Below are 18,490 nucleotides of genomic sequence, written 5' to 3'. Positions count from 1 at the left end.
TAGACTCTCCTGTCCAGCCCCAGGGAAGGAGGTTTATTTATTATTCTTCGTCTGCAGCACCTCTGCTCAGAAACAGCCTCACAGCTCACTCCCAGCCTTTAGTTGGTTTCAGACACAGAAATGTGCGTACACACACACACACTCTCTCTCTTAAGTAAAAATAAACTTTAAAAAAGAAAAGAAAGAAGGTGGGGCACAGTGGGGCAATCCCAACACTCAGGAGGCAGAGGCAGGGGGAGCTCTGAGTTCGAGGCCAGCCTGGTATAGAGTGAGTTCCAGGACAGCCAGAGCTTTACTGTGAGTCCCTGTCAAAAAAAAAAAAAAAAAAAAAAAAAAAAAAAAAAAAACTAAACCAAGGAAGAGGACACAAGCTCCAGGGTAGAGAGATGGCTTAGTGAGTACTTGTTGTAAGAGCGTTAGAAGCATGAGGACCTGAGCTCAGTCTCTGGGACTGTATAACAAAACAGGTATGATGGGAGACACAGAAAGGCAGCTAGATCCCCGGGGTTCGCTGGTCAGCCAGCCTCCCCTACTTGGTGAGCCCCAGATTCCATGAAGAGAACCTGTCTCAAAAGCAGCTCCTAAGAAACAATACCTGAAGTTATCTTTTTTTTTTTTAAAGATTTATTCATTTATTATATATAAGTACACTGTAGCTATCTTCAGATATACCAGAAGAGGGCACCGGATCTCTTTACAGATAGTTGTGAGCCACCATGTGGTTGCTGGGAATTGAACTCATGACCTCTGGAAGAGCTTTCGGGTGCTCTTAACTGCTGAACCATCTCTCCAGCCCCTACCTGAAGTTATCTTACCCACACACTTAGACTACACACCACACACGCACGCGCGCACACACCAGTCCTGGATACTGCCTCAGATCTCAGCATCTGCAGGTAGAAACAGGCCTTCAAGCTAATGCTGATTTCAGCTAGCAAGGAGCAACCTCCATGGTACTGACAGTGTTCCCATCCTGGGAGAGAAAGGGTGACTCTCAAATTCTTCTCAGTGTGCCAGGTTAGCTCTTCAGCTGGGAACTTCATCCTAAACTGCCTGGACCTACTCTCCTATCCTCACCAAGCTAGGCCTGCATGGAACCCTGAGATGTCAAGGCTTGGTCTCTACAGTTCCAGGAGTGCTTGGTTCTAAAGGGAGGAGTGTGTGATACTGGATGAGTCTCCCATCCCCAAGGATTGTGGAAAGCACCAAGTACATTTCTTTGAGGCAGTCACTGGAGGCATTCCAGAAAGTACCAGTGGACACTTGGCATACTCATCCTCACCTTTAAAACATCTGTTAGGAGACAGAGTCATTACTCTGTGGCACTGAGTGTCCTGGAGCTCGCTGATAGACCAGGCTGTCCTCAGAATTCTGAGCTCTACCTGCCTCTGCCTTCTGCTGAGCACTGGGATTAAAGGCATGGGCTGTCACATGTGGCCCAGGTAAGATTCCTGTTGTTAGGAGATTACTATTCCTAACTTCATGACTTGGTTTCCCAAAGCAGTTAGTCACACAAGCCATCACAGAGTTAATTGTGTCATTGTAGTCCCGGCCCAGGGAGATCAAACTGTGGTCATCATCTATGGTGTTCATCTCTGTACACTTTTCGCTAACAAATGACCTTGAGTGCCAAAAAATCAGTTTCTTTCTCTTTTCCTTTAGAGATATGAATCAAATTCTGGATGCCTATGAAAATAAGAAGCCATTTTACCTGTACACGGGCAGGGGCCCCTCCTCCGAAGCAATGCATCTGGGTCATCTCGTCCCATTTATTTTCACAAAGTAAGGATTGCTCGTGTGACCTGGCCTAGTGAAACCACAGTGGCACTTGAAGAGCATCTCAGAAGCTAGGGCTGCTGCCGTTGGCTGAGCTGCCAGGACCTTGCTGTCTGTGCTCTGTTCACTGGGTTTACACCTGGGCTCGCCCTGTAAGAGCCAGGTGTGATGGGGATCACACCGCCCTGTAAGAGCCAGGTGTGATGGGGGATCACACCGCCCTGTAAGAGCCAGGTGTGATGGGGATCACACCGCCCTGTAAGAGCCAGGTGTGATGGGGATCACACCGCCCTGTAAGAGCCAGGTGTGATGGGGGATCACACCGCCCTGTAAGAGCCAGGTGTGATGGGGATCACACCGCCCTGTAAGAGCCAGGTGTGATGGGGATCACACCGCCCTGTAAGAGCCAGGTGTGATGGGGATCACACCGCCCTGTAAGAGCCAGGTGTGATGGGGATCACACCGCCCTGTAAGAGCCAGGTGTGATGGGGGATCACACCGCCCTGTAAGAGCCAGGTGTGATGGGGATCACACCGCCCTGTAAGAGCCAGGTGTGATGGGGATCACACCGCCCTGTAAGAGCCAGGTGTGATGGGGGATCACACCGCCCTGTAAGAGCCAGGTGTGAGGGGGATCACACCGCCATGGAGTCACCCGTGCTGCTCCACTCCCCTTTCTGCTCCTTGTCCCTGCCACAGTAGGCCCACTGTAGTCCAAACCTGATGTTTGGGCATTCTGATATAAAGGCACATTCCTCCTGGGTCTCCCACCTCAGTGTCCCTGGATTGGCTGACTGCAGGGCATGTTGGGCATGGAGTGACGTGTGTGTTTCGTAGGTGGCTGCAGGATGTGTTCGATGTGCCTCTGGTCATCCAGATGTCTGATGATGAGAAGTACCTGTGGAAGGACTTGACTCTGGAACAGGCGTACAGCTACACCGTGGAAAATGCCAAGGACATCATTGCCTGTGGCTTTGACGTCAACAAAACGTTCATCTTCTCTGATCTTGAGTATATGGGGTAAGGTATGGGGTAAGGGTTTGGCTGCCTTCTGAGCAAGTGAATGCAGACCTTGTGACCAGCCTAAAATGCTTGATGTGGGTTATGGCCTGGTTTTTCTTCTCTTATGATCTGGAGTGCTGGTTTCATTAAGCATTAATTCGGGAGGTGGAGATCTGTATGTGTACATAGAAAGAATTAAGTAATGCCAAAAACTACTGTTGCCTTCTTAACCATATCTACAGAAATCATAAACATGCGGCCACGTTGTCATGGTTTTACCTCAGCTGTCATAGTGAAGGACTTTGCACTGTAGTGTCCAAGGACAGCAAATCCGAGAATTTGGTAGCCTTATCGCTTTCAGTGTGACTTTTTCCTCAGAGAGGGGAGTGGCACTTGTTAGATAACCTCTGCACAGTCCCACATGTTTAAATCAGCATACTTCATTCATGCATGTCATCCCCAGTGACTACAAAATATGGCAAAATCAGACTTGGAAGCAGTGTGTTGGTGTGTACGTACAATCAGTCCCATTCCTCGGGGGCCTGAGGAAGTAGGGTCAAGAGGTCAAGACTATACAGGGGCTACATAGTAAGACCCTGTGAGAAGAAACGAAGTGGGTGGGTGGGAGGTGTTTTTAGTCAGCCATCCTAAGAATGAGATTAAACCTTGTACATACCTCTAACCCCACACCCAGGCTACTGATACAGTTGGCCACAGTTAGACCCTGACTCAAGAATAAAGTGCTGTAATGAACAGTCTTTAGCCCCACAGACACTTCCTGAGAGCTGGGGAGTGACTCAGTGGTAGAGCATGTGCCTACTATGTGTGAGGCCCTCAGTTTGTCCCCACCATGATGGGACTTAGGACCATGGTGGGTCTTGGGAGGCATCGAGTCCTGAACACTAGAAAATGTGAGCCTTCAGTCCAGGGAGTTGACTCAGCAGGTCGGGTGGGCTTTGAGCTCAGGGCCCTCTTGTGTAATGTTACAGCCAATGCTTAGGCCAAAGCAGGTAGGAGGAAGCACACAAGGGCCCTAGAGGCACAGAGAGTTTGGATGTCTGTTTCCCCAGGCTGCCTTTATAAATACTTGAAGCCAAGTGGGAAGTCTGTATCTACTGGAAGCAACAAAAACCCCAACAAGAAAGCTGATCTTTCTTCCAGCTAGGAAAATCATTACAATTTTTAAAATATTTTTATTATTCTGGGTGTGGTAGCTCATATTGTTAATCCTAGCACTAGGGAGGGAAAGACAGAAGGATCTCTCTGGGTTTGAGGCCCTGTGGCCTAAATAATGAGACACAGTCTCAAAATACATATATATTTGAATTGCATTTCACTTATTTGTTGAGAGGGATGTGTGTAGGTAGGTAGGTGAGAGGACATCTTGTAGGACAGTTCTCTCCTTCTGCAATGTGGATCCTAGGAATCAAGTTCAGATCAGGGCCGTGGCAGCACTTGGAACAGCTGAGACCTTTTGTTTGCCCGTCCCCAACACAGAGAGACAAATTTTTCAGTTTTTCCTGTCAGACTGTTTTTTAATTACTCCATGTAAACATGCAGATCTGCTGTCCTGGGAGGAGTTTAAGTGGATCTAAGATGAAGATCTGACCACAGCTCTTCAGTGGTGTATGGTAACATAGTCACCAGACTATGCCCTGTGTGCCACCCTTCTCTCATTCCTCAGAATAACTGACACAAGTGCTAGGCTCTCCCTCACAGGCAGGCTGCTGGCAGTACACAGTGACTGTAGCTTTCATTTGTGAGGCCCTCCATGTGTTGCTTAGGCTGGCCTTGAACTCGTGCACAAGTAATCTTCCTCCTCTGCCTCCCAGCTGGCCAAGGCAGTGAGAACTTTGTCTCCCTCACAGCTTCTGCTCTCTGAAGCGTACTTAGGCCTAGAGCCCTCCTGTCCTTGTTTTCCACACTCCCGCCTTGCCTGGTGCCCCAGCATGGGACGAGAGGAGTTCACTCTGCTCTTAGCACACATACTCTTGTAGTTTGGGCCCTGCACGCTCTTCAGCAGCATTGCTATCTCCAGTTTGATGGACAGTTTATAAGTCTGCCCTCTCTGGACTGAAATGTCAGTGTGGTCTTAGTCAGGGTTTCTACTGCTGTGATGAACCACCAGGACCAAAAGCAAGTTTCCTATGTTTTAGAGGTCATCGAAGGAAGTCACAATAGGAACTCACACAGGACAGGAATCTGAGGCAGGAGCTGATGCAGAGGCCATGAAGGGATATTGCTTCCTGGCTTATTCCTCATGGCTTGCTCAGCTCTATCTTACAGAACCCAGGGCCACCAGCCAGGGATGTACCACCACCACAATGGACTGGACCCCTTCAGTCACTAATAAGGAAAGTGCCTTATAGCTGGATCTTATGGGGGCGTTCTGACTAGAAGTTCCCTCCTTTCAGACAACTCTGTAGCATGTCCATGGATAAGATTATGCAGTTAATGAGTAAAGAGGCAGAAGGCGCAAGCCATTACATAACAGTGCCTTAATCCATTTACAAGTGCAGTGTCCTGAACCTGCCCCCACTGCTGTTACAGTGTACTTAAATTCCACACTGAGTTCAGCCTGTAACTTTAGTTTTTTTCAAATCCTTTTTTTTTTTTAAGAGATTTATTCATTTATTATATATAAGTACACTGTAGCTGTCTTCAGATACACCAGAAGAGGGCATAGGATCTCTTTACAGATGGTTGTGAGCCACCATGTGGTTGCTGGGAATTGAACTCAGGACCTCTGGAAGAGTAGTTGGGTGCTCTTAACCACTGAGCCATCACTCTAGCCCTCAAATCCTATTTTTAATAATGCTTCTTAAATGTTTTAACCTCCCTTGCGGCCCACCACCCACCAGAGGTAGTGGAAAAGAAAGGATACAGGAAGAAAACAGGTGGTAGCCAGAGGATACATGTTTACCAAGGTTCTTTGGAGCAACTCCAGTCTATGCTGTCTGGAAATCAGCAGTTCAGTTCACAGGTCAGCAGCAGCAGCTGGATCCACTCGCAGACACTTCATGGATGCACCAACAGTCCAGTTCAGTAGAGTTGGGATAGCAACAGCAGTGAGTCGACCTAAAAGAGACAGCTATGAACACCAGGAGAAGTTCTCAGCTATGCCTCTCTCAGAAAAGCAAAGATCAGTGAAGACTCAAAACCCACGTGCATTGCACAGCTAGCTGTGCCAGCAAGCCAAGCTCTGTCTCCATCAGTCCATGGAGTCCTATTTATACCCTCCAAACATCACGTGTCTTGCCTCAGCCTGGTCTTGCCTTAGCATGTGCATCTAATCAGCCCAAGTCTGTGGAAGTAGCAAGAAACTGCAGCATGCCCCCAGAAGGTTTTTGGTGCTCCAACAAGTGCAGCTCAACTACACAATGTGAGATGGACCAATACATGTGTGTCCTTAGCAAAGAATCCTTTATCACGTGTCCTGTCACGTGCTTGCTTTAGAGAACATCCTCTCTCCTGGGTCTGCTTCAGTGAACCGTTCCTTCCTTAGCCTTTCACACCCGTGTCCACTTTAATGAAATGTTCCTTCACATGTTTGCCCCAGCAACACACCGTCCAACCGACTTTCCAGAGAACCCTTAGGTTCCCACTTGATTGGCCTCTAGCATAGCTCCCGCCAGACCCTGCAGTCACACATTCCCCTTTCTGTCCTTCCAGTGCCTAGCAAGGGACAGGCTGAAGAAAGGAATGCTGTCAACAATCCAGTGTAAGAAGCCACCAGAGGTGGTGGCTGGGGACTGTCTCAGAGGCTTCTGGACTCTGCGACCACTGAGCATGCCCGTGGTGCACATACATACCTATATGCAGACAAAATGCTCAGAAATCAAACTTTAGTAAAAGAAGAACCACTCTGGATTCCGCTAATGTCCATGATCTGTCTCAGGCTACTTTCCCTCCGGTACAGAATGGCTGCCACAGATTTCAGCATCGTATCCATGACCTTCACCGTCTGGAAAAGTCATGTTATCCAAGCCAGCCAGTGTTGTCCATCCCTGTTGCTAGGCATGACACCAGCCCCACCCAAAGGACAGAGCACCACTGTAGCCATGGGGAGTGGTACCAGATGCGGGGGACCATCCGTAGGGCAAACCCTCTGCTGCACCCATGGGTTCCCAAGCATTCCAGCTGGGCACACGTGGACCACACTGTCCTGTCAGCAGACGGTTGTCACTTCTTCCTTGAGATGCACACAGCATGCTGGACACTGGCCCAGCAAGATGTGTACATTCTCTGCCTCTGCGCTTGCCTCTGTTCTGACCCTTTCACAGGTCTTCCCAGTGCCGGCTAGAGGGGTGGCTGCATTAGCTATAGGCCTGCAGATGACGTCTACGTTCCTGTTAAACATGGGCTGAAAACACGTGGTAGCCAATGTCTCCAGCACTGCACCTCACTCATACCCAGTCTCACGGTGCCTTCCATCTCAGATGTGTCTCCACTTGTGTCTGCAGGCAGAGCCCCGGCTTCTACAAGAACGTGGTGAAGATTCAGAAGCATGTCACTTTCAACCAAGTGAAAGGCATCTTTGGCTTCACTGACAGTGACTGCATTGGTAAGTGACTGCATTGCTTGAGGACCCCTCTCAGAGGCAGAGTTCAGAGGAAGCCACCAGCACAGCTCAGCAGCACCAAAACCTGAGCTAATGAGCTGACGAACATACCTGGTGTGTGCGTCTACGCATGCGTTCCATTCTCTGTGGATTTATGCATGGAGCAAATGCTACCACTGAGCCGCATGCCCAGCTCAACTATCTGGTCTTTAAAGCACCTGCCCAAGACCTGCGATGCTAGCACTTCATATAAAATGTTCAGAAGTGGGTGTTCCACCAGACTCAGACAGACAGACAGAAGACTGACTGGAGTTCTTCAACATGTTGGTGTGACCTCAATCACTATAGGGCTTGAAGGGCCCAGGAGACTCACAGGAGGACAGGTGGATCTGCTGCTCTCCCACGGGAGCATTCACTGGGTCCGTTTCCCCAGTTATAAGAATTTGTAGCTGGGTGTGGTGGTGCACTCCTTTAATACCAGCCCTCAAAGGCCAAGCAGGCAGATCTCTGATTTTGAGATCAGCCTGATTCTATAGTGAATTCCAAGCTTGTTATCTCAGACAAATAGTTAAATATATATATAAAGATAAGGGTTTTGACTAACTGTTAGCCCCTCCTACCCCTCTGTACTCTCCTCCTGTGGTACATACACACACACACACACACACACACACACACACACACACACACACACACTGATACAAACAGTATTTGCCAGTTGTATACCATGGTATGTCCTCTATGTGTCTCTGATATTCCAATGTATTGGCCTTTGGAGGCCATCATCTCTTTGAGACTTGTGAAAGGGCCTCTATTCTCTGTGTTCACGTGCTCCTGTCCCCTCACCTCCTCTTGGATGATTCAGTCAGATTCATTCCCAGCAACTGGAGCCTGATCCTGGTGCTTTTGAGACATACCTGACACTGGAGTCCCACAGCTGAGGTGAGCAGTCCAGGAGCAGTGTCTTGTGAAGAGTCACTGCCCTGCCTGCCCTGGCACTGTGTTCAGTCTTCACTCTTGTGCTGTGCACTGTGGCAGGCACAGAAACACAGGGTGCACCTGAATTCACGCTTGTAGACTGAGAGAGGTGCCTTGTTACGGAGTTATGAAGAGAAACCAGCTCCTGGGAATGGACACTGTGGTGCTGTGCCCTTAAGGCTGGCACTGGTAGCCATGACAGCCAAATGCATTAAAGGAGAATATGTTACACAGCAGTGCATGGTGTGCACACAGCTGAGCACACTGAAAAATGCTACAAGGAAATTGAGGGGACCTGGGGTTGGGGGGCTAGATGGTTACTATCTCCCTTCCTGTGTATTTCGGCTTTCTTTAGTTTTTTTCAGTGGAGAGGAAACCCATTGTTGACTCCTTTAACTGGGTTAATTACCCAGAGCAGTGGATCGGCCCAACCCGTAAAAGTGTCTCCCCTCTTTCAGGGAAGATCAGTTTTCCTGCTGTTCAGGCTGCCCCATCATTCAGCAACTCTTTCCCGAAGATCTTCCGAGACAGGACGGATATCCAGTGCCTCATCCCATGTGCCATTGACCAGGTTGGGAGGCAGCTGGGGCTCCCAGCTGCGGGTTTAGACTCCTGGACAGGGCGGAGGTGTTGGAGAGGGTGTTGAAAGACCAGGAGCCAGTTTGAAACTGGCTGCAAGAGTCATGGCCTCCCGTGAGGGTGGCTCCTTGAGGGTGGCTCATTGGCCAGAGCCTGGCTATTTGTTCCCTTGTCTTCACCAAGCCTTCTCCACCCAGGACCCGTACTTCAGAATGACAAGGGATGTGGCCCCCAGAATTGGCCATCCTAAGCCTGCCCTGCTGCACTCGACCTTCTTCCCTGCCTTGCAGGGTGCTCAGACCAAGATGAGCGCCAGTGACCCCAACTCCTCCATCTTCCTCACTGACACGGCCAAACAGATCAAGAGCAAGGTGAGCAGGAGACGCAGGAAGCACGCAGGTTCACTTAGCACCATCACAGACAACTCTGACTCACAGCAATGCTGAATCCCACGCCCCGCACCCACCCTGCTCCACCCTGTGTGTGCCACAGGGGAGCAGGTTCGGGGGGATTGGGAGTTTTGGCCTTTGGCGTTTGGGAATTTGTTAGTCTTTGATCCCTTCATTAGGTGAAAACCTGCAGGCTTTTTCTGTTTCCTTTTTTCTGTGTTTCTCACCAGCGTGTTGATAGAGAAGCAGAGTTCTGGTGTTTTCTTTACAGCCATGATCAATGAAGCTGTTGTCAGTTACTGTAACAGACGCACCTCTACTGACATCAGACTGAGCAGCCCAGCTACCGTGCTGGCGTCTTGAGTTTCCTTCCCCTCAGCTTGGAGGAGTGCTGGTCTGTTTATTGAGACAGTCTGAGAACAGACCAGGCTGTGGCAGAGATCTACCTGCTTCTGTCCCGGGAGTGCTGGGACTAATGGTGTGCACCACCATGCCTGGCTGCACTGTTTGAAGCAGAGTCAGGAGACAGAGTCTGGCTGCTGCAAAGCTCCTGCCCTGCTCCAGAGTGAGGACTGCTGTCCTTAGTGCTCTCCTGGACCAAACTGGGAAGGTCCCTCCAACAAGACTGCCATGTCTAGTTGGGCCCCGTCTGACAGGCTGGGCACTTGGCAATAGTCACAAGTCTTTTGGAAACTAGAACTAGAGAGGAGTTTACCACCCAGATGTGCAGAGCCCAGTGCTCTGGCCAGTGGCAAGCTGCCAGTGAGTGAGCCTCATGACCACAGGAAGCCACTGACATTTCCTTTGGACCCAGGTCTCAGTGCAGTGAGAAGAAAACGTGTTTGGGGAATGTTATACAATAGTCAGAGTCCCTGCCAGGCCCCCAAGCTTTCTGGAAAGTCCCACGGGTTCTGGTTGACAATGGGGACTTTTCATATCTAGCTTTTCCTCCGGAAATGCCTTCCACCAGCCCTGCCTAATATGGGAGCTGGTAGGATTGGAACTGGGGGATCTTTCTTTCTCTTTTGCTTTTGTCTGAAACTTCCAGAATGCAGAGCGGAGAGAAGGAAGTGAGGTGTGCAGAGATTCCTGTTCTACTTGGTTTTGAGAAGTTGGTTTTTAGAAGCAGTCTGTGACTCTGGAGTATTTTTCATTTGCCAAAACCAACAGAAACACGAGGGCTAGGTGAGCAGCATGCACAAGATCAGGTGGGAGGGTCACAGGCAGGCCCACCGAAGCTCCAGACGGTCACCATGGCAGAGGGCCTGCAGGCAGAATCGCCATGGCCCAGAGTTGGGCTGAGACCCCTCCAGCAGCAGGGCCAGTCTTACGGTGAAGAAGTCTAGCCACTGGTTAGCACAGCTGCCCACAGTCAGGCCCGATTCTATCGCCTTAGAAGTCAACGAGAGCACTTCTGTGCCTGCAGGTGGGTTCCAGCGGACACCAACTGGTTGGTGTCTTACAGTCTTCAGTTCTGATGCTTCCTCTCTGGATCGACACTCACAGGTCAAGGCCTAAGCCTACTCTTGTGCCAGCCACAAGGCTGCGGCATCTGTATTTCTGATGGGCCAGCTCAGAACCAGGGGCCCCACAGTCCCACTCAGGGAACTCAGGGGAATGTCACATGTGTCATAAAGCAGTAAGGTATGGAGTAGTCCAGGCATGGAGGACACTCACTGAATCTACCCATCTCTGGGAACATTTGCTCTCGTGAGTCAGCAGTCTGGAAACCAAGCAGAATTTAGGTTGTAGGAACTTTACATAAGGACAAAATATTGAGACAAAACATGACTATGGAGACTACCTTAGCAGTCCAGGCAGCATCTATAAGGTCCGAAGACTGGTAGCCTTTACCCTAATATTTATATCTACTTATCTACCCACCCACCCATCCGTCCGTCCATCCATCCATTCACTTAGTTACTTACTTTTCTGAGACAGGATCTCACTTGTAGCCCAGGCTGGCCTCAGACTCTCAGGGATTCACCTGCAGAGGCCTCCTGAGTGCCAGGTTAAAGGTTTACGACACAACATCAAGCTCCTCTCATTAGCCCTTCTGTTTGCTTGGAGATGGTGCTTCTCTGTGTTGCCAGGCAGGCCTGGAACTCCTGAACTCAAGCAATCCTCCTGCCTCGGCCTCCTGGGTGTTAAAGTAAGTGCCTATCACCATGCTCAGCCCCATTTTATTAGTTTCTGGGTTTGTTTGTTTTCCTGTGTATCGGTGTTCCATTATCTGGGCATCCCTAGTATCTGCAGGGATCAGACGAGGGCATCGACCCTCTGGGGCTGGAGTTTCAGACAGTAGTGGGTGCAGGTGGTTAAACTCGGGTTCCCTAAAAGAGCAGCCAGTGTTCTTAATGACTGAGCCATCTCTCCATGTATGTATGTATGTATGTATGTATGTATGTATGTATGTATGTATGTGTGCGTGCATTGGTGTTTTGACTACATGTATATCTGTGTGAGGATGTCAGATCCCCTGGAGTAGGAGTTACAGACAGCTGTGAACTGCCGTGTGGGTGATGGGACTTGAACCCGGGTCCTCTGGATTTGCAGCCAGTGCTCTTAAGCCCTGAGCTGTCTCCAGCCCCAACTGGGGCTTTCTTGACCATCTGACACGCCAAGTGTTTCAGGCCTCCCTGCCTCCCTGTCAAGAGTGGATCTTCCCTCAGCTGTGCTCTGACAGCATGGCTCACGTGCACATGGCTGCTCTTCATGGCTCATGTGCACAGGGGTCGGGGGCTGCTCCTCTGCCATCTGTGGGTGCAGCCCCATCCCCATCCTCTCTGTTGGCCACCAACTCTGGAGAACCTTTTGGCTCTTCTTCCCTAGATTCTAGCCCAGTCTGCTTTGGTTTCTAGACTGTTCTGTGACTCTGGGCAAAGGTGGACTGGGGGTTGGGGGGAGGGGGTGTTGGTGTCAAACACCTTCTCTCCTGCTCCTCACTATGAGTCACTAGTGTAACTGCCTCTGTGCTGGCACAGGTCAACAAGCATGCATTTTCTGGAGGAAGGGACACCGTGGAGGAACACAGGCAGTTTGGGGGCAACTGTGAAGTGGACGTGTCCTTCATGTATCTGACCTTCTTCCTTGAAGATGACGACAGGCTGGAGCAGATCAGAAAGGTGAGTTGACCTTATCCCTGCCACCCACCCCCATGAGCCAGGACTGGGCGTTGCTGGAGCATCCTCGGTGGTCTAGTTCGTGCTTATTTAGATCTCAGGCTGAAGCAGGAAGATGGTAGATGCCCAGACAGCCTGGCCTACAGAGCAAGACGCGTTATTTAAAAAACAGACTAGGGGTTGGGGATTTAGCTCAGTGGTAGAGCGCTTGCCTAGGAAGCAGGCCTGGGTTGGTCCCCAGCTCCAAAAAAAGAACCAAAAAAAAAAAAAAAAAAAAAACAGACTAGGTGCTCGCCTCCACAGCATGTATCCCAAAGTCAGAGCAGTGCAGAAAACACGAGCACAGTCCCTGCACCAAGGTGACCAGGGACCGTCCATAAAGTCTTGCTTACAGAAACAAACCAAGGTGAGATCGATCACTCAGTTTTGACCACATGGGAAGAGTCCTTGAGTAGTTCACAGAAGTGCGAGCATAAAGAGGTTTGTCTTCCTTGTCAGTAGAGAAATGGAGGGAAAACTGCATACTGAGAGACGGCTTAGGTATCCATGGTCCCTGGACAGCCTCTCAGGGAGCAGGTTGGGAGAAGCAGAACCTTGGCCTTGGAATGTTTTCCAAGGAATCCTATGGAACAGAAAACAGCTTTTCACCAAAGACACGCAAACAGCAGCAGAAAAATGGGCAAACGTGCACTGTTGTGGGGCGGAAACCAGGGAGAGTCGTCTCAGGGGCGCTGACCACTGCGGGGGTGTCTCACTGTGTAGCCCTGGAACACCCTATATAGACCAGGCTTGTATTAAACTCATGACAATCCTCCTGCCTCAGCGACCTGAGTGCTTGGATTATGGGAATAAGTATTTAAAGGGTTTTAGTGACACAGGAACCAATGCCAGGGCTAGTGAAGGAAAGTGGCAGTGAGAAGCCAGTTAGAGAGAGCTACGTGACACTCAGAGGAAGCCTCTCAGAGGAAGGGCCCGCTCACTAGCAGGTCAGTGCCTAAGGTGTGGACTGCAGGCAGTTTTCCCTGGTTTGCTGCCGCCTGTGTTTTAGGTTTCTGTTTTGTCCACTTAAAGTGTGGCACGGTCAGGAAGAAGTCCCAGGGCACATAGGATTTAGGTGACAGTATATTCTGATGATGGTCTCCCTCCCTCCGCTCCTCCCAGCTCCTCCTCACTGTCTTCTCCATCCACATGGATTCCCTTTATGTCTCTTATTAGAGAACAGACTGCTGGGCTTCTAGTTTATTTAATAATGAACTAAGATGAACAAACATGAAGGAAAGGAGCCCGGGGCACAGGACTCAATACATTTAGTGTCCTTAAGACCCAGGTTACTGTGACCCTTTCAACATTGCTCACAAAGGGACATAGGCTGAACAAGGGCTCAGGGAGGGAGGGCGTGGACACAGAAGCCACTGCTCATGGCATCCGCCTTCCTGCAGGATTACACTAGCGGAGCCATGCTCACTGGGGAGCTCAAGAAGACGCTCATAGATGTCCTTCAGCCCCTGATTGCAGAGCACCAGGCCCGACGCAAGGCGGTCACCGAGGAAACAGTGAAGGAGTTCATGGCACCCCGACAGCTGTCCTTTCACTTCCAGTAATGCCTCTTTTCTGTGACAAACCTGTCCGTAATCCCACCCTGTCAAATCAAGTCACACTCCCTATAGGCTTCCGTCACGTGGTAATTCCTGGACCTGGGTCTCTTATGCACTTGTGCAGCATTCTGGACGCTGTTTCTTCTGTGATGTCTCCGTCTGTTTTCTGCTAAGGGTGATCAGGTGATGCTAATGTCGTGTGGTCAGATGGAAGCCCAGCCCAGAATCTCTCCCACCAAGAGCCCAGATGTGCTGCCTCCCTGGCCCACAGAGGACTGTCTGCCTAGCAGCCTAGGGCTCCAAAACAAATTCTAAAATGTATTCCAGTGTGTGTGTTCAGCTGGTCTTGGTGGTACACACTTTATAGTCTCTGTACTCAGGAGGCTAAGACACAAGATCTGAGCCACCCTGGGCTACTAGCATGATCCTGTAGTAATCTGTTTAGTTCTGGTTCTGTGGAGTCAGAATGTCATTATTGTAAAACTGAAAACTGTTGTGAAAAACTGACAAGGAGACGTGTGGTGGGAAATGCCACTGCTCCAGCCACACACCACACACACACACACACACACACACACACACACACACACACACACACACACACACCACACACACACACACACACACACACACACACACACACACACACACCACACACACACACACCACACACACACACACACACACACACACACACACACACACACACACACACACACACACGTGTAATATGGACGGGCTTTGCTTCATACCTGACTAGGAAGTCATCAGCTTTGTCCTGGAGGAGTAGCTTAGCAGTAGAGCACTCGCCTAGCATGCATGACGCCCTGGGTTCAGTCTCCTGCACCACAAAGCTGGGTGGATAATTCAGCTTTATGCTTTTAACACTGATTATGGGGCAGGCTGGGTCACTTCTACTAACCCAAATCTTGTGGGAGAAACTTGAGGCTGAGGTAACTAAACTCCAGATCACACGTGCTGTCCACTCCAGAATCGTGCTTGTTACCCTTAGTGTCCTAACTTTCCACAGATGGCCCAGACTCCACCTTGTCAAGCCCAGTGGTGGCTTCTCCCAGCCACCAGACTCTAAGGACGGTCTGTTACCTTTGCAGATGCTTTTGCTTTGACACTTGACTGAAGTGGAGGGCAGGCCAGAAGTGTGCTGGCCATGCCTCAGGCCGGTGGACCATAGCTAGACAGACAGAGAAGAACAGCAGCTGTCCAGGCCCCAGTGCTCTCCCTCTGGGCTGGCTGCATGTATGAGCCGCCCTCAGAGTCTTGGAAAGCAGAGGCCATATCTCAGGGAAAGCCCTGGTTGAAGGGTCTGTCCTCTCTGAAGGCACAGGGCCGCTCGCTCTGAGTGTTCTGACCTTGTACCATTTTCAGGCAAGAAATAATAAACTGTTGTGCTCCCGTCTCTGTCGCTGTCTGTCCAGGCAGGCTGCCGAGGTACTTGGACACTACACCTACTGCTGAGGCTGTACCGTTCCCCTTGCTGGGGGCCAGGGGAACACTTCAGAGAAGACAGAGTGGTGGAACCCCATGGTGCTTAGAGCCAGACTCCTAGGGATCATTTTGTGGGGCCACTTGTCCTGAGAAGCCGCCCTCCTCCCTGAGATCCACCTTCTTTCACAGTCTAACAGCCTAGCGAGTATGTGCATGTGACATGCTATTTGCAGCAAGCTGGTACTCGGGGAGGTGCAGAAGTGAGGAGCGCAGGCTTGAGCTGGGCCGCCGGCAGTGCAGAGGAGACCCAGCCATAGTGGAACCTGGCTTCACCTTACCCACCCGTCCGCATTTGCAGAGGCAAACATGACCTGTCCAAGCCCAGTGAATGTGTTACTGAGCACTCTGCTCTGACTTAGTCTTGAGAACACCAAGATCTGCACCGGGGAAACCAAGCGCTTGGACTCAGAGCCTATGAGAGTGTCAGAGTGTGGCATGAGGTTCCCACGGGCTCCTCCCAAAGGCCCCATCCCACTAGACTGGCCACACTTCCCTGCCAACACCTCACCTGCCTAGCTGTGGCCAAAGGTGGCGAACCAGTGCCACTCATGATGCCCCAGCGTTGAAGCATCGTTGCACCCATGGAATGTTCTGGTGTGCAGATGAGGGGAGAGACATTTCTGTCATTGTCCCAGCCAGAGCATCTGCCAGCTCAGGCGGGGTCCTAGGCCCAGGGAGGAATGAGTACCCAGGCCATCCCCACCCCATCAGCCACAACTGGGGGAGCCACCTGGCCTCTTGGGAGCTCCATCTCCTCCATGTAAGAATGCACAGAGGAGCTGTCCAAGGCTGCTGCCCGTCAGTGAGGGTACCTTCATGTCTGCAACACCCACTGCCTCATTTCCAAAACCCTGTGGTGCAGAGAATTCCGGGAAGAACAGCTTCATTCTGAGTGGCATCCATACCACACAGATGGGGGTGTGAGCCCCTCTGACAGGAGCAGGTGACAGCTCCCATCTAGTATGGTATATCCGGGGTATGCAGGCCATGGTGAAATTCTCCAGAGTTATACTATTGGCCCTTCTCCTGGGCCCTTGGCTCTGCAGCCGGCTCCTCCTCCCTGACTTCACTGCTTCTGGGATGGTAACACTTAAAAGCCCTGCGCTTGGGAGGCTGAGGCAGGAAGGCGATGAGAATGAAATCAGCTGGGCCATAGAGTAAGCTCCAGGCCCTTCCTGCTCAGTCACGTCCTTCTCCAGTGGCAGCCTGGACTAGCTAGCAGCTCAGGAGTTGGGATCCACAGGAACCAGAGCACAGCCCTGACCCCCATGAACATGGAACATGAGAGCCAAGAGTCTGCGCTTAACCTCCCACAACATGCCAAGTGTGTCTCACATCCTTAGTCTCAGCCCTCAGGAGGCAGAAGCAGATGTCAGAGTTTGAGGCCGTCCTGGTCTACACAGCATGTTCCAGACCAGCCGAAACTATATAGTGAGACCCTGTCTAAAAAAGTTAAAACTAAAAAAATAAAAGTGAGACACAAAAGTGGGCGCCACTGGAGCTGACAGGGTCAGAGTTGGTGATTTTTGAAGACGTTTTATTAGTTGTTCTTTTCCAGGCGCTGGCCCAGAATGTGCCAGCATCTTTACCTCCCTAAGCTGGGTGAACTTTCAAGTTCAGGAACTAAAACCACAGGGCTTCGGAATTAATTCAAGAGACGTGGGGTGCTAAGTCTGTGTTCGAAGCATGCGAGCAGAGCGGGAGCGTGTGTGCAGAACAGCTCTGAAGTCTACAGGGTAGCTGAAATTGTTTAAAGAAAAACCCTACTGAAACTGAAAGAGAACACAGGCTATGTGACCCAAATGAGGTAGAGAGTGCTTTTCAAAAGTCCATAGCAGCTGTATCTTGTGCATCTGTCTGCCCTTCCTAGATGCAGGCAGAGGATGGCAGGGACAGCCCTCCCTCCAGGCTACAGCTGGAGACATGCCCAGGTCCTGAAGTCCTACCCCTGTATCCTCCCAACCCATCTGGAAGCTCTCTGGCTTTCCTCACAGCCAGGACCTCCTCACTGCCTTTTTACCTGAAGCCGAGAGGTCCTAGATAGCTCCCAGTTTGGGGATGGGACAGACAAGCAACCAGCCAGCTAGCCAGGCTCCATGGGAGGAGCCTAGAGTGCCCAGGTAGTGAGACCAGAAGACCTTCCCGGAGAAGAGGCCCAGGAGATGATACCACACAGATTGAGGGAGATCTTACAGGCAAGGGCTCTGTATGAGATCTGGTGTCCAGGAGTTGGGGATTTAGCTTAGTGGTAGAGCGCTTACCTAGCAAGCGCAAGGCCCTGGGTTCAGCCCCCAGCTCTGAAAAAAAAAAAAAAAGATCTGGTGTCCAGGGACCTCCATGACAGGAATTGACCCAGAAACAGATCTTGTCCCTTCTAGAAACTAGAAGGTTTCACTGGACCAACACACACACACACACACACACACACCCCTAGAGGACAGTTGGTGCGTTGTGTACGTGGTCAGGCTTTGCATCTGAACATGCACAGCTAAAGCAGGAATCGGCCAGCTCTACCACAGGACCATTCAGTGAAGACCCAGTAGTAAGTCCAGCCTGACTCTCAGTGGCCCATCATTGGAAGCCATAGGGTGCCAGGAGAGGGAGGCTAATTCCACTATGTGCCTGAGGACAGACCGAACCTTACCCCGCCCTCCAAGCCACTGGCTCATAAGACATTCGTAAGGTACCCAGCACCCTCCCATCCTCGGTGCAGAGCTCTAGCCAGGTGTTTGGCCTGGCTATGACACAGATAAGGACTACACAGCCCAGAAAGTAAAACGGAGTGAAGCCAGCCCGGGGCTATGCAGGATTTCACAGTGACCCTCTACGTAGTGAGCACCTAGCCACCCAGGCAAGAACTCTAGTCCACCTTCGCCACCAGGACCAAGGTTCCACACCTCCTCTCCTACCATGAACAGACAGGCCTCATGAGGGCCCTGGATGAGCACAAGGGGGCTAGGACCCCACAGACCACAGGGCAATG

The 18,490-nt window shown here is 50.8% G+C and overlaps 1 protein-coding gene across 1 annotated transcript in view; it reads left to right on the top strand.

Annotated features, from left to right (window-relative positions):
- The window catches only part of Wars1 (tryptophanyl-tRNA synthetase 1), a 30,555-nt gene extending 16,104 nt beyond the window's left edge, over nt 1-14,451 (top strand). Inside the window, exons 5-11 of the mRNA XM_032908415.1 lie at nt 1,663-1,782; nt 2,613-2,795; nt 7,241-7,341; nt 8,775-8,887; nt 9,093-9,266; nt 12,269-12,409; nt 13,846-14,451. Of these exons, the coding sequence (XP_032764306.1) occupies nt 1,663-1,782; nt 2,613-2,795; nt 7,241-7,341; nt 8,775-8,887; nt 9,093-9,266; nt 12,269-12,409; nt 13,846-14,007 (994 nt within the window). The 3' untranslated portion in view covers nt 14,008-14,451. The remainder of the gene's footprint in view (nt 1-1,662; nt 1,783-2,612; nt 2,796-7,240; nt 7,342-8,774; nt 8,888-9,092; nt 9,267-12,268; nt 12,410-13,845) is intronic.
- Nucleotides 14,452-18,490: the final 4,039 nt, after the last annotated feature.

The sequence above is a fragment of the Rattus rattus genome, chromosome 7 (genome assembly GCF_011064425.1).
Source record: "Rattus rattus isolate New Zealand chromosome 7, Rrattus_CSIRO_v1, whole genome shotgun sequence".
NCBI lineage: Eukaryota > Metazoa > Chordata > Mammalia > Rodentia > Muridae > Rattus > Rattus rattus.
This window is presented reverse-complemented; position numbering and strand designations above follow the sequence as displayed.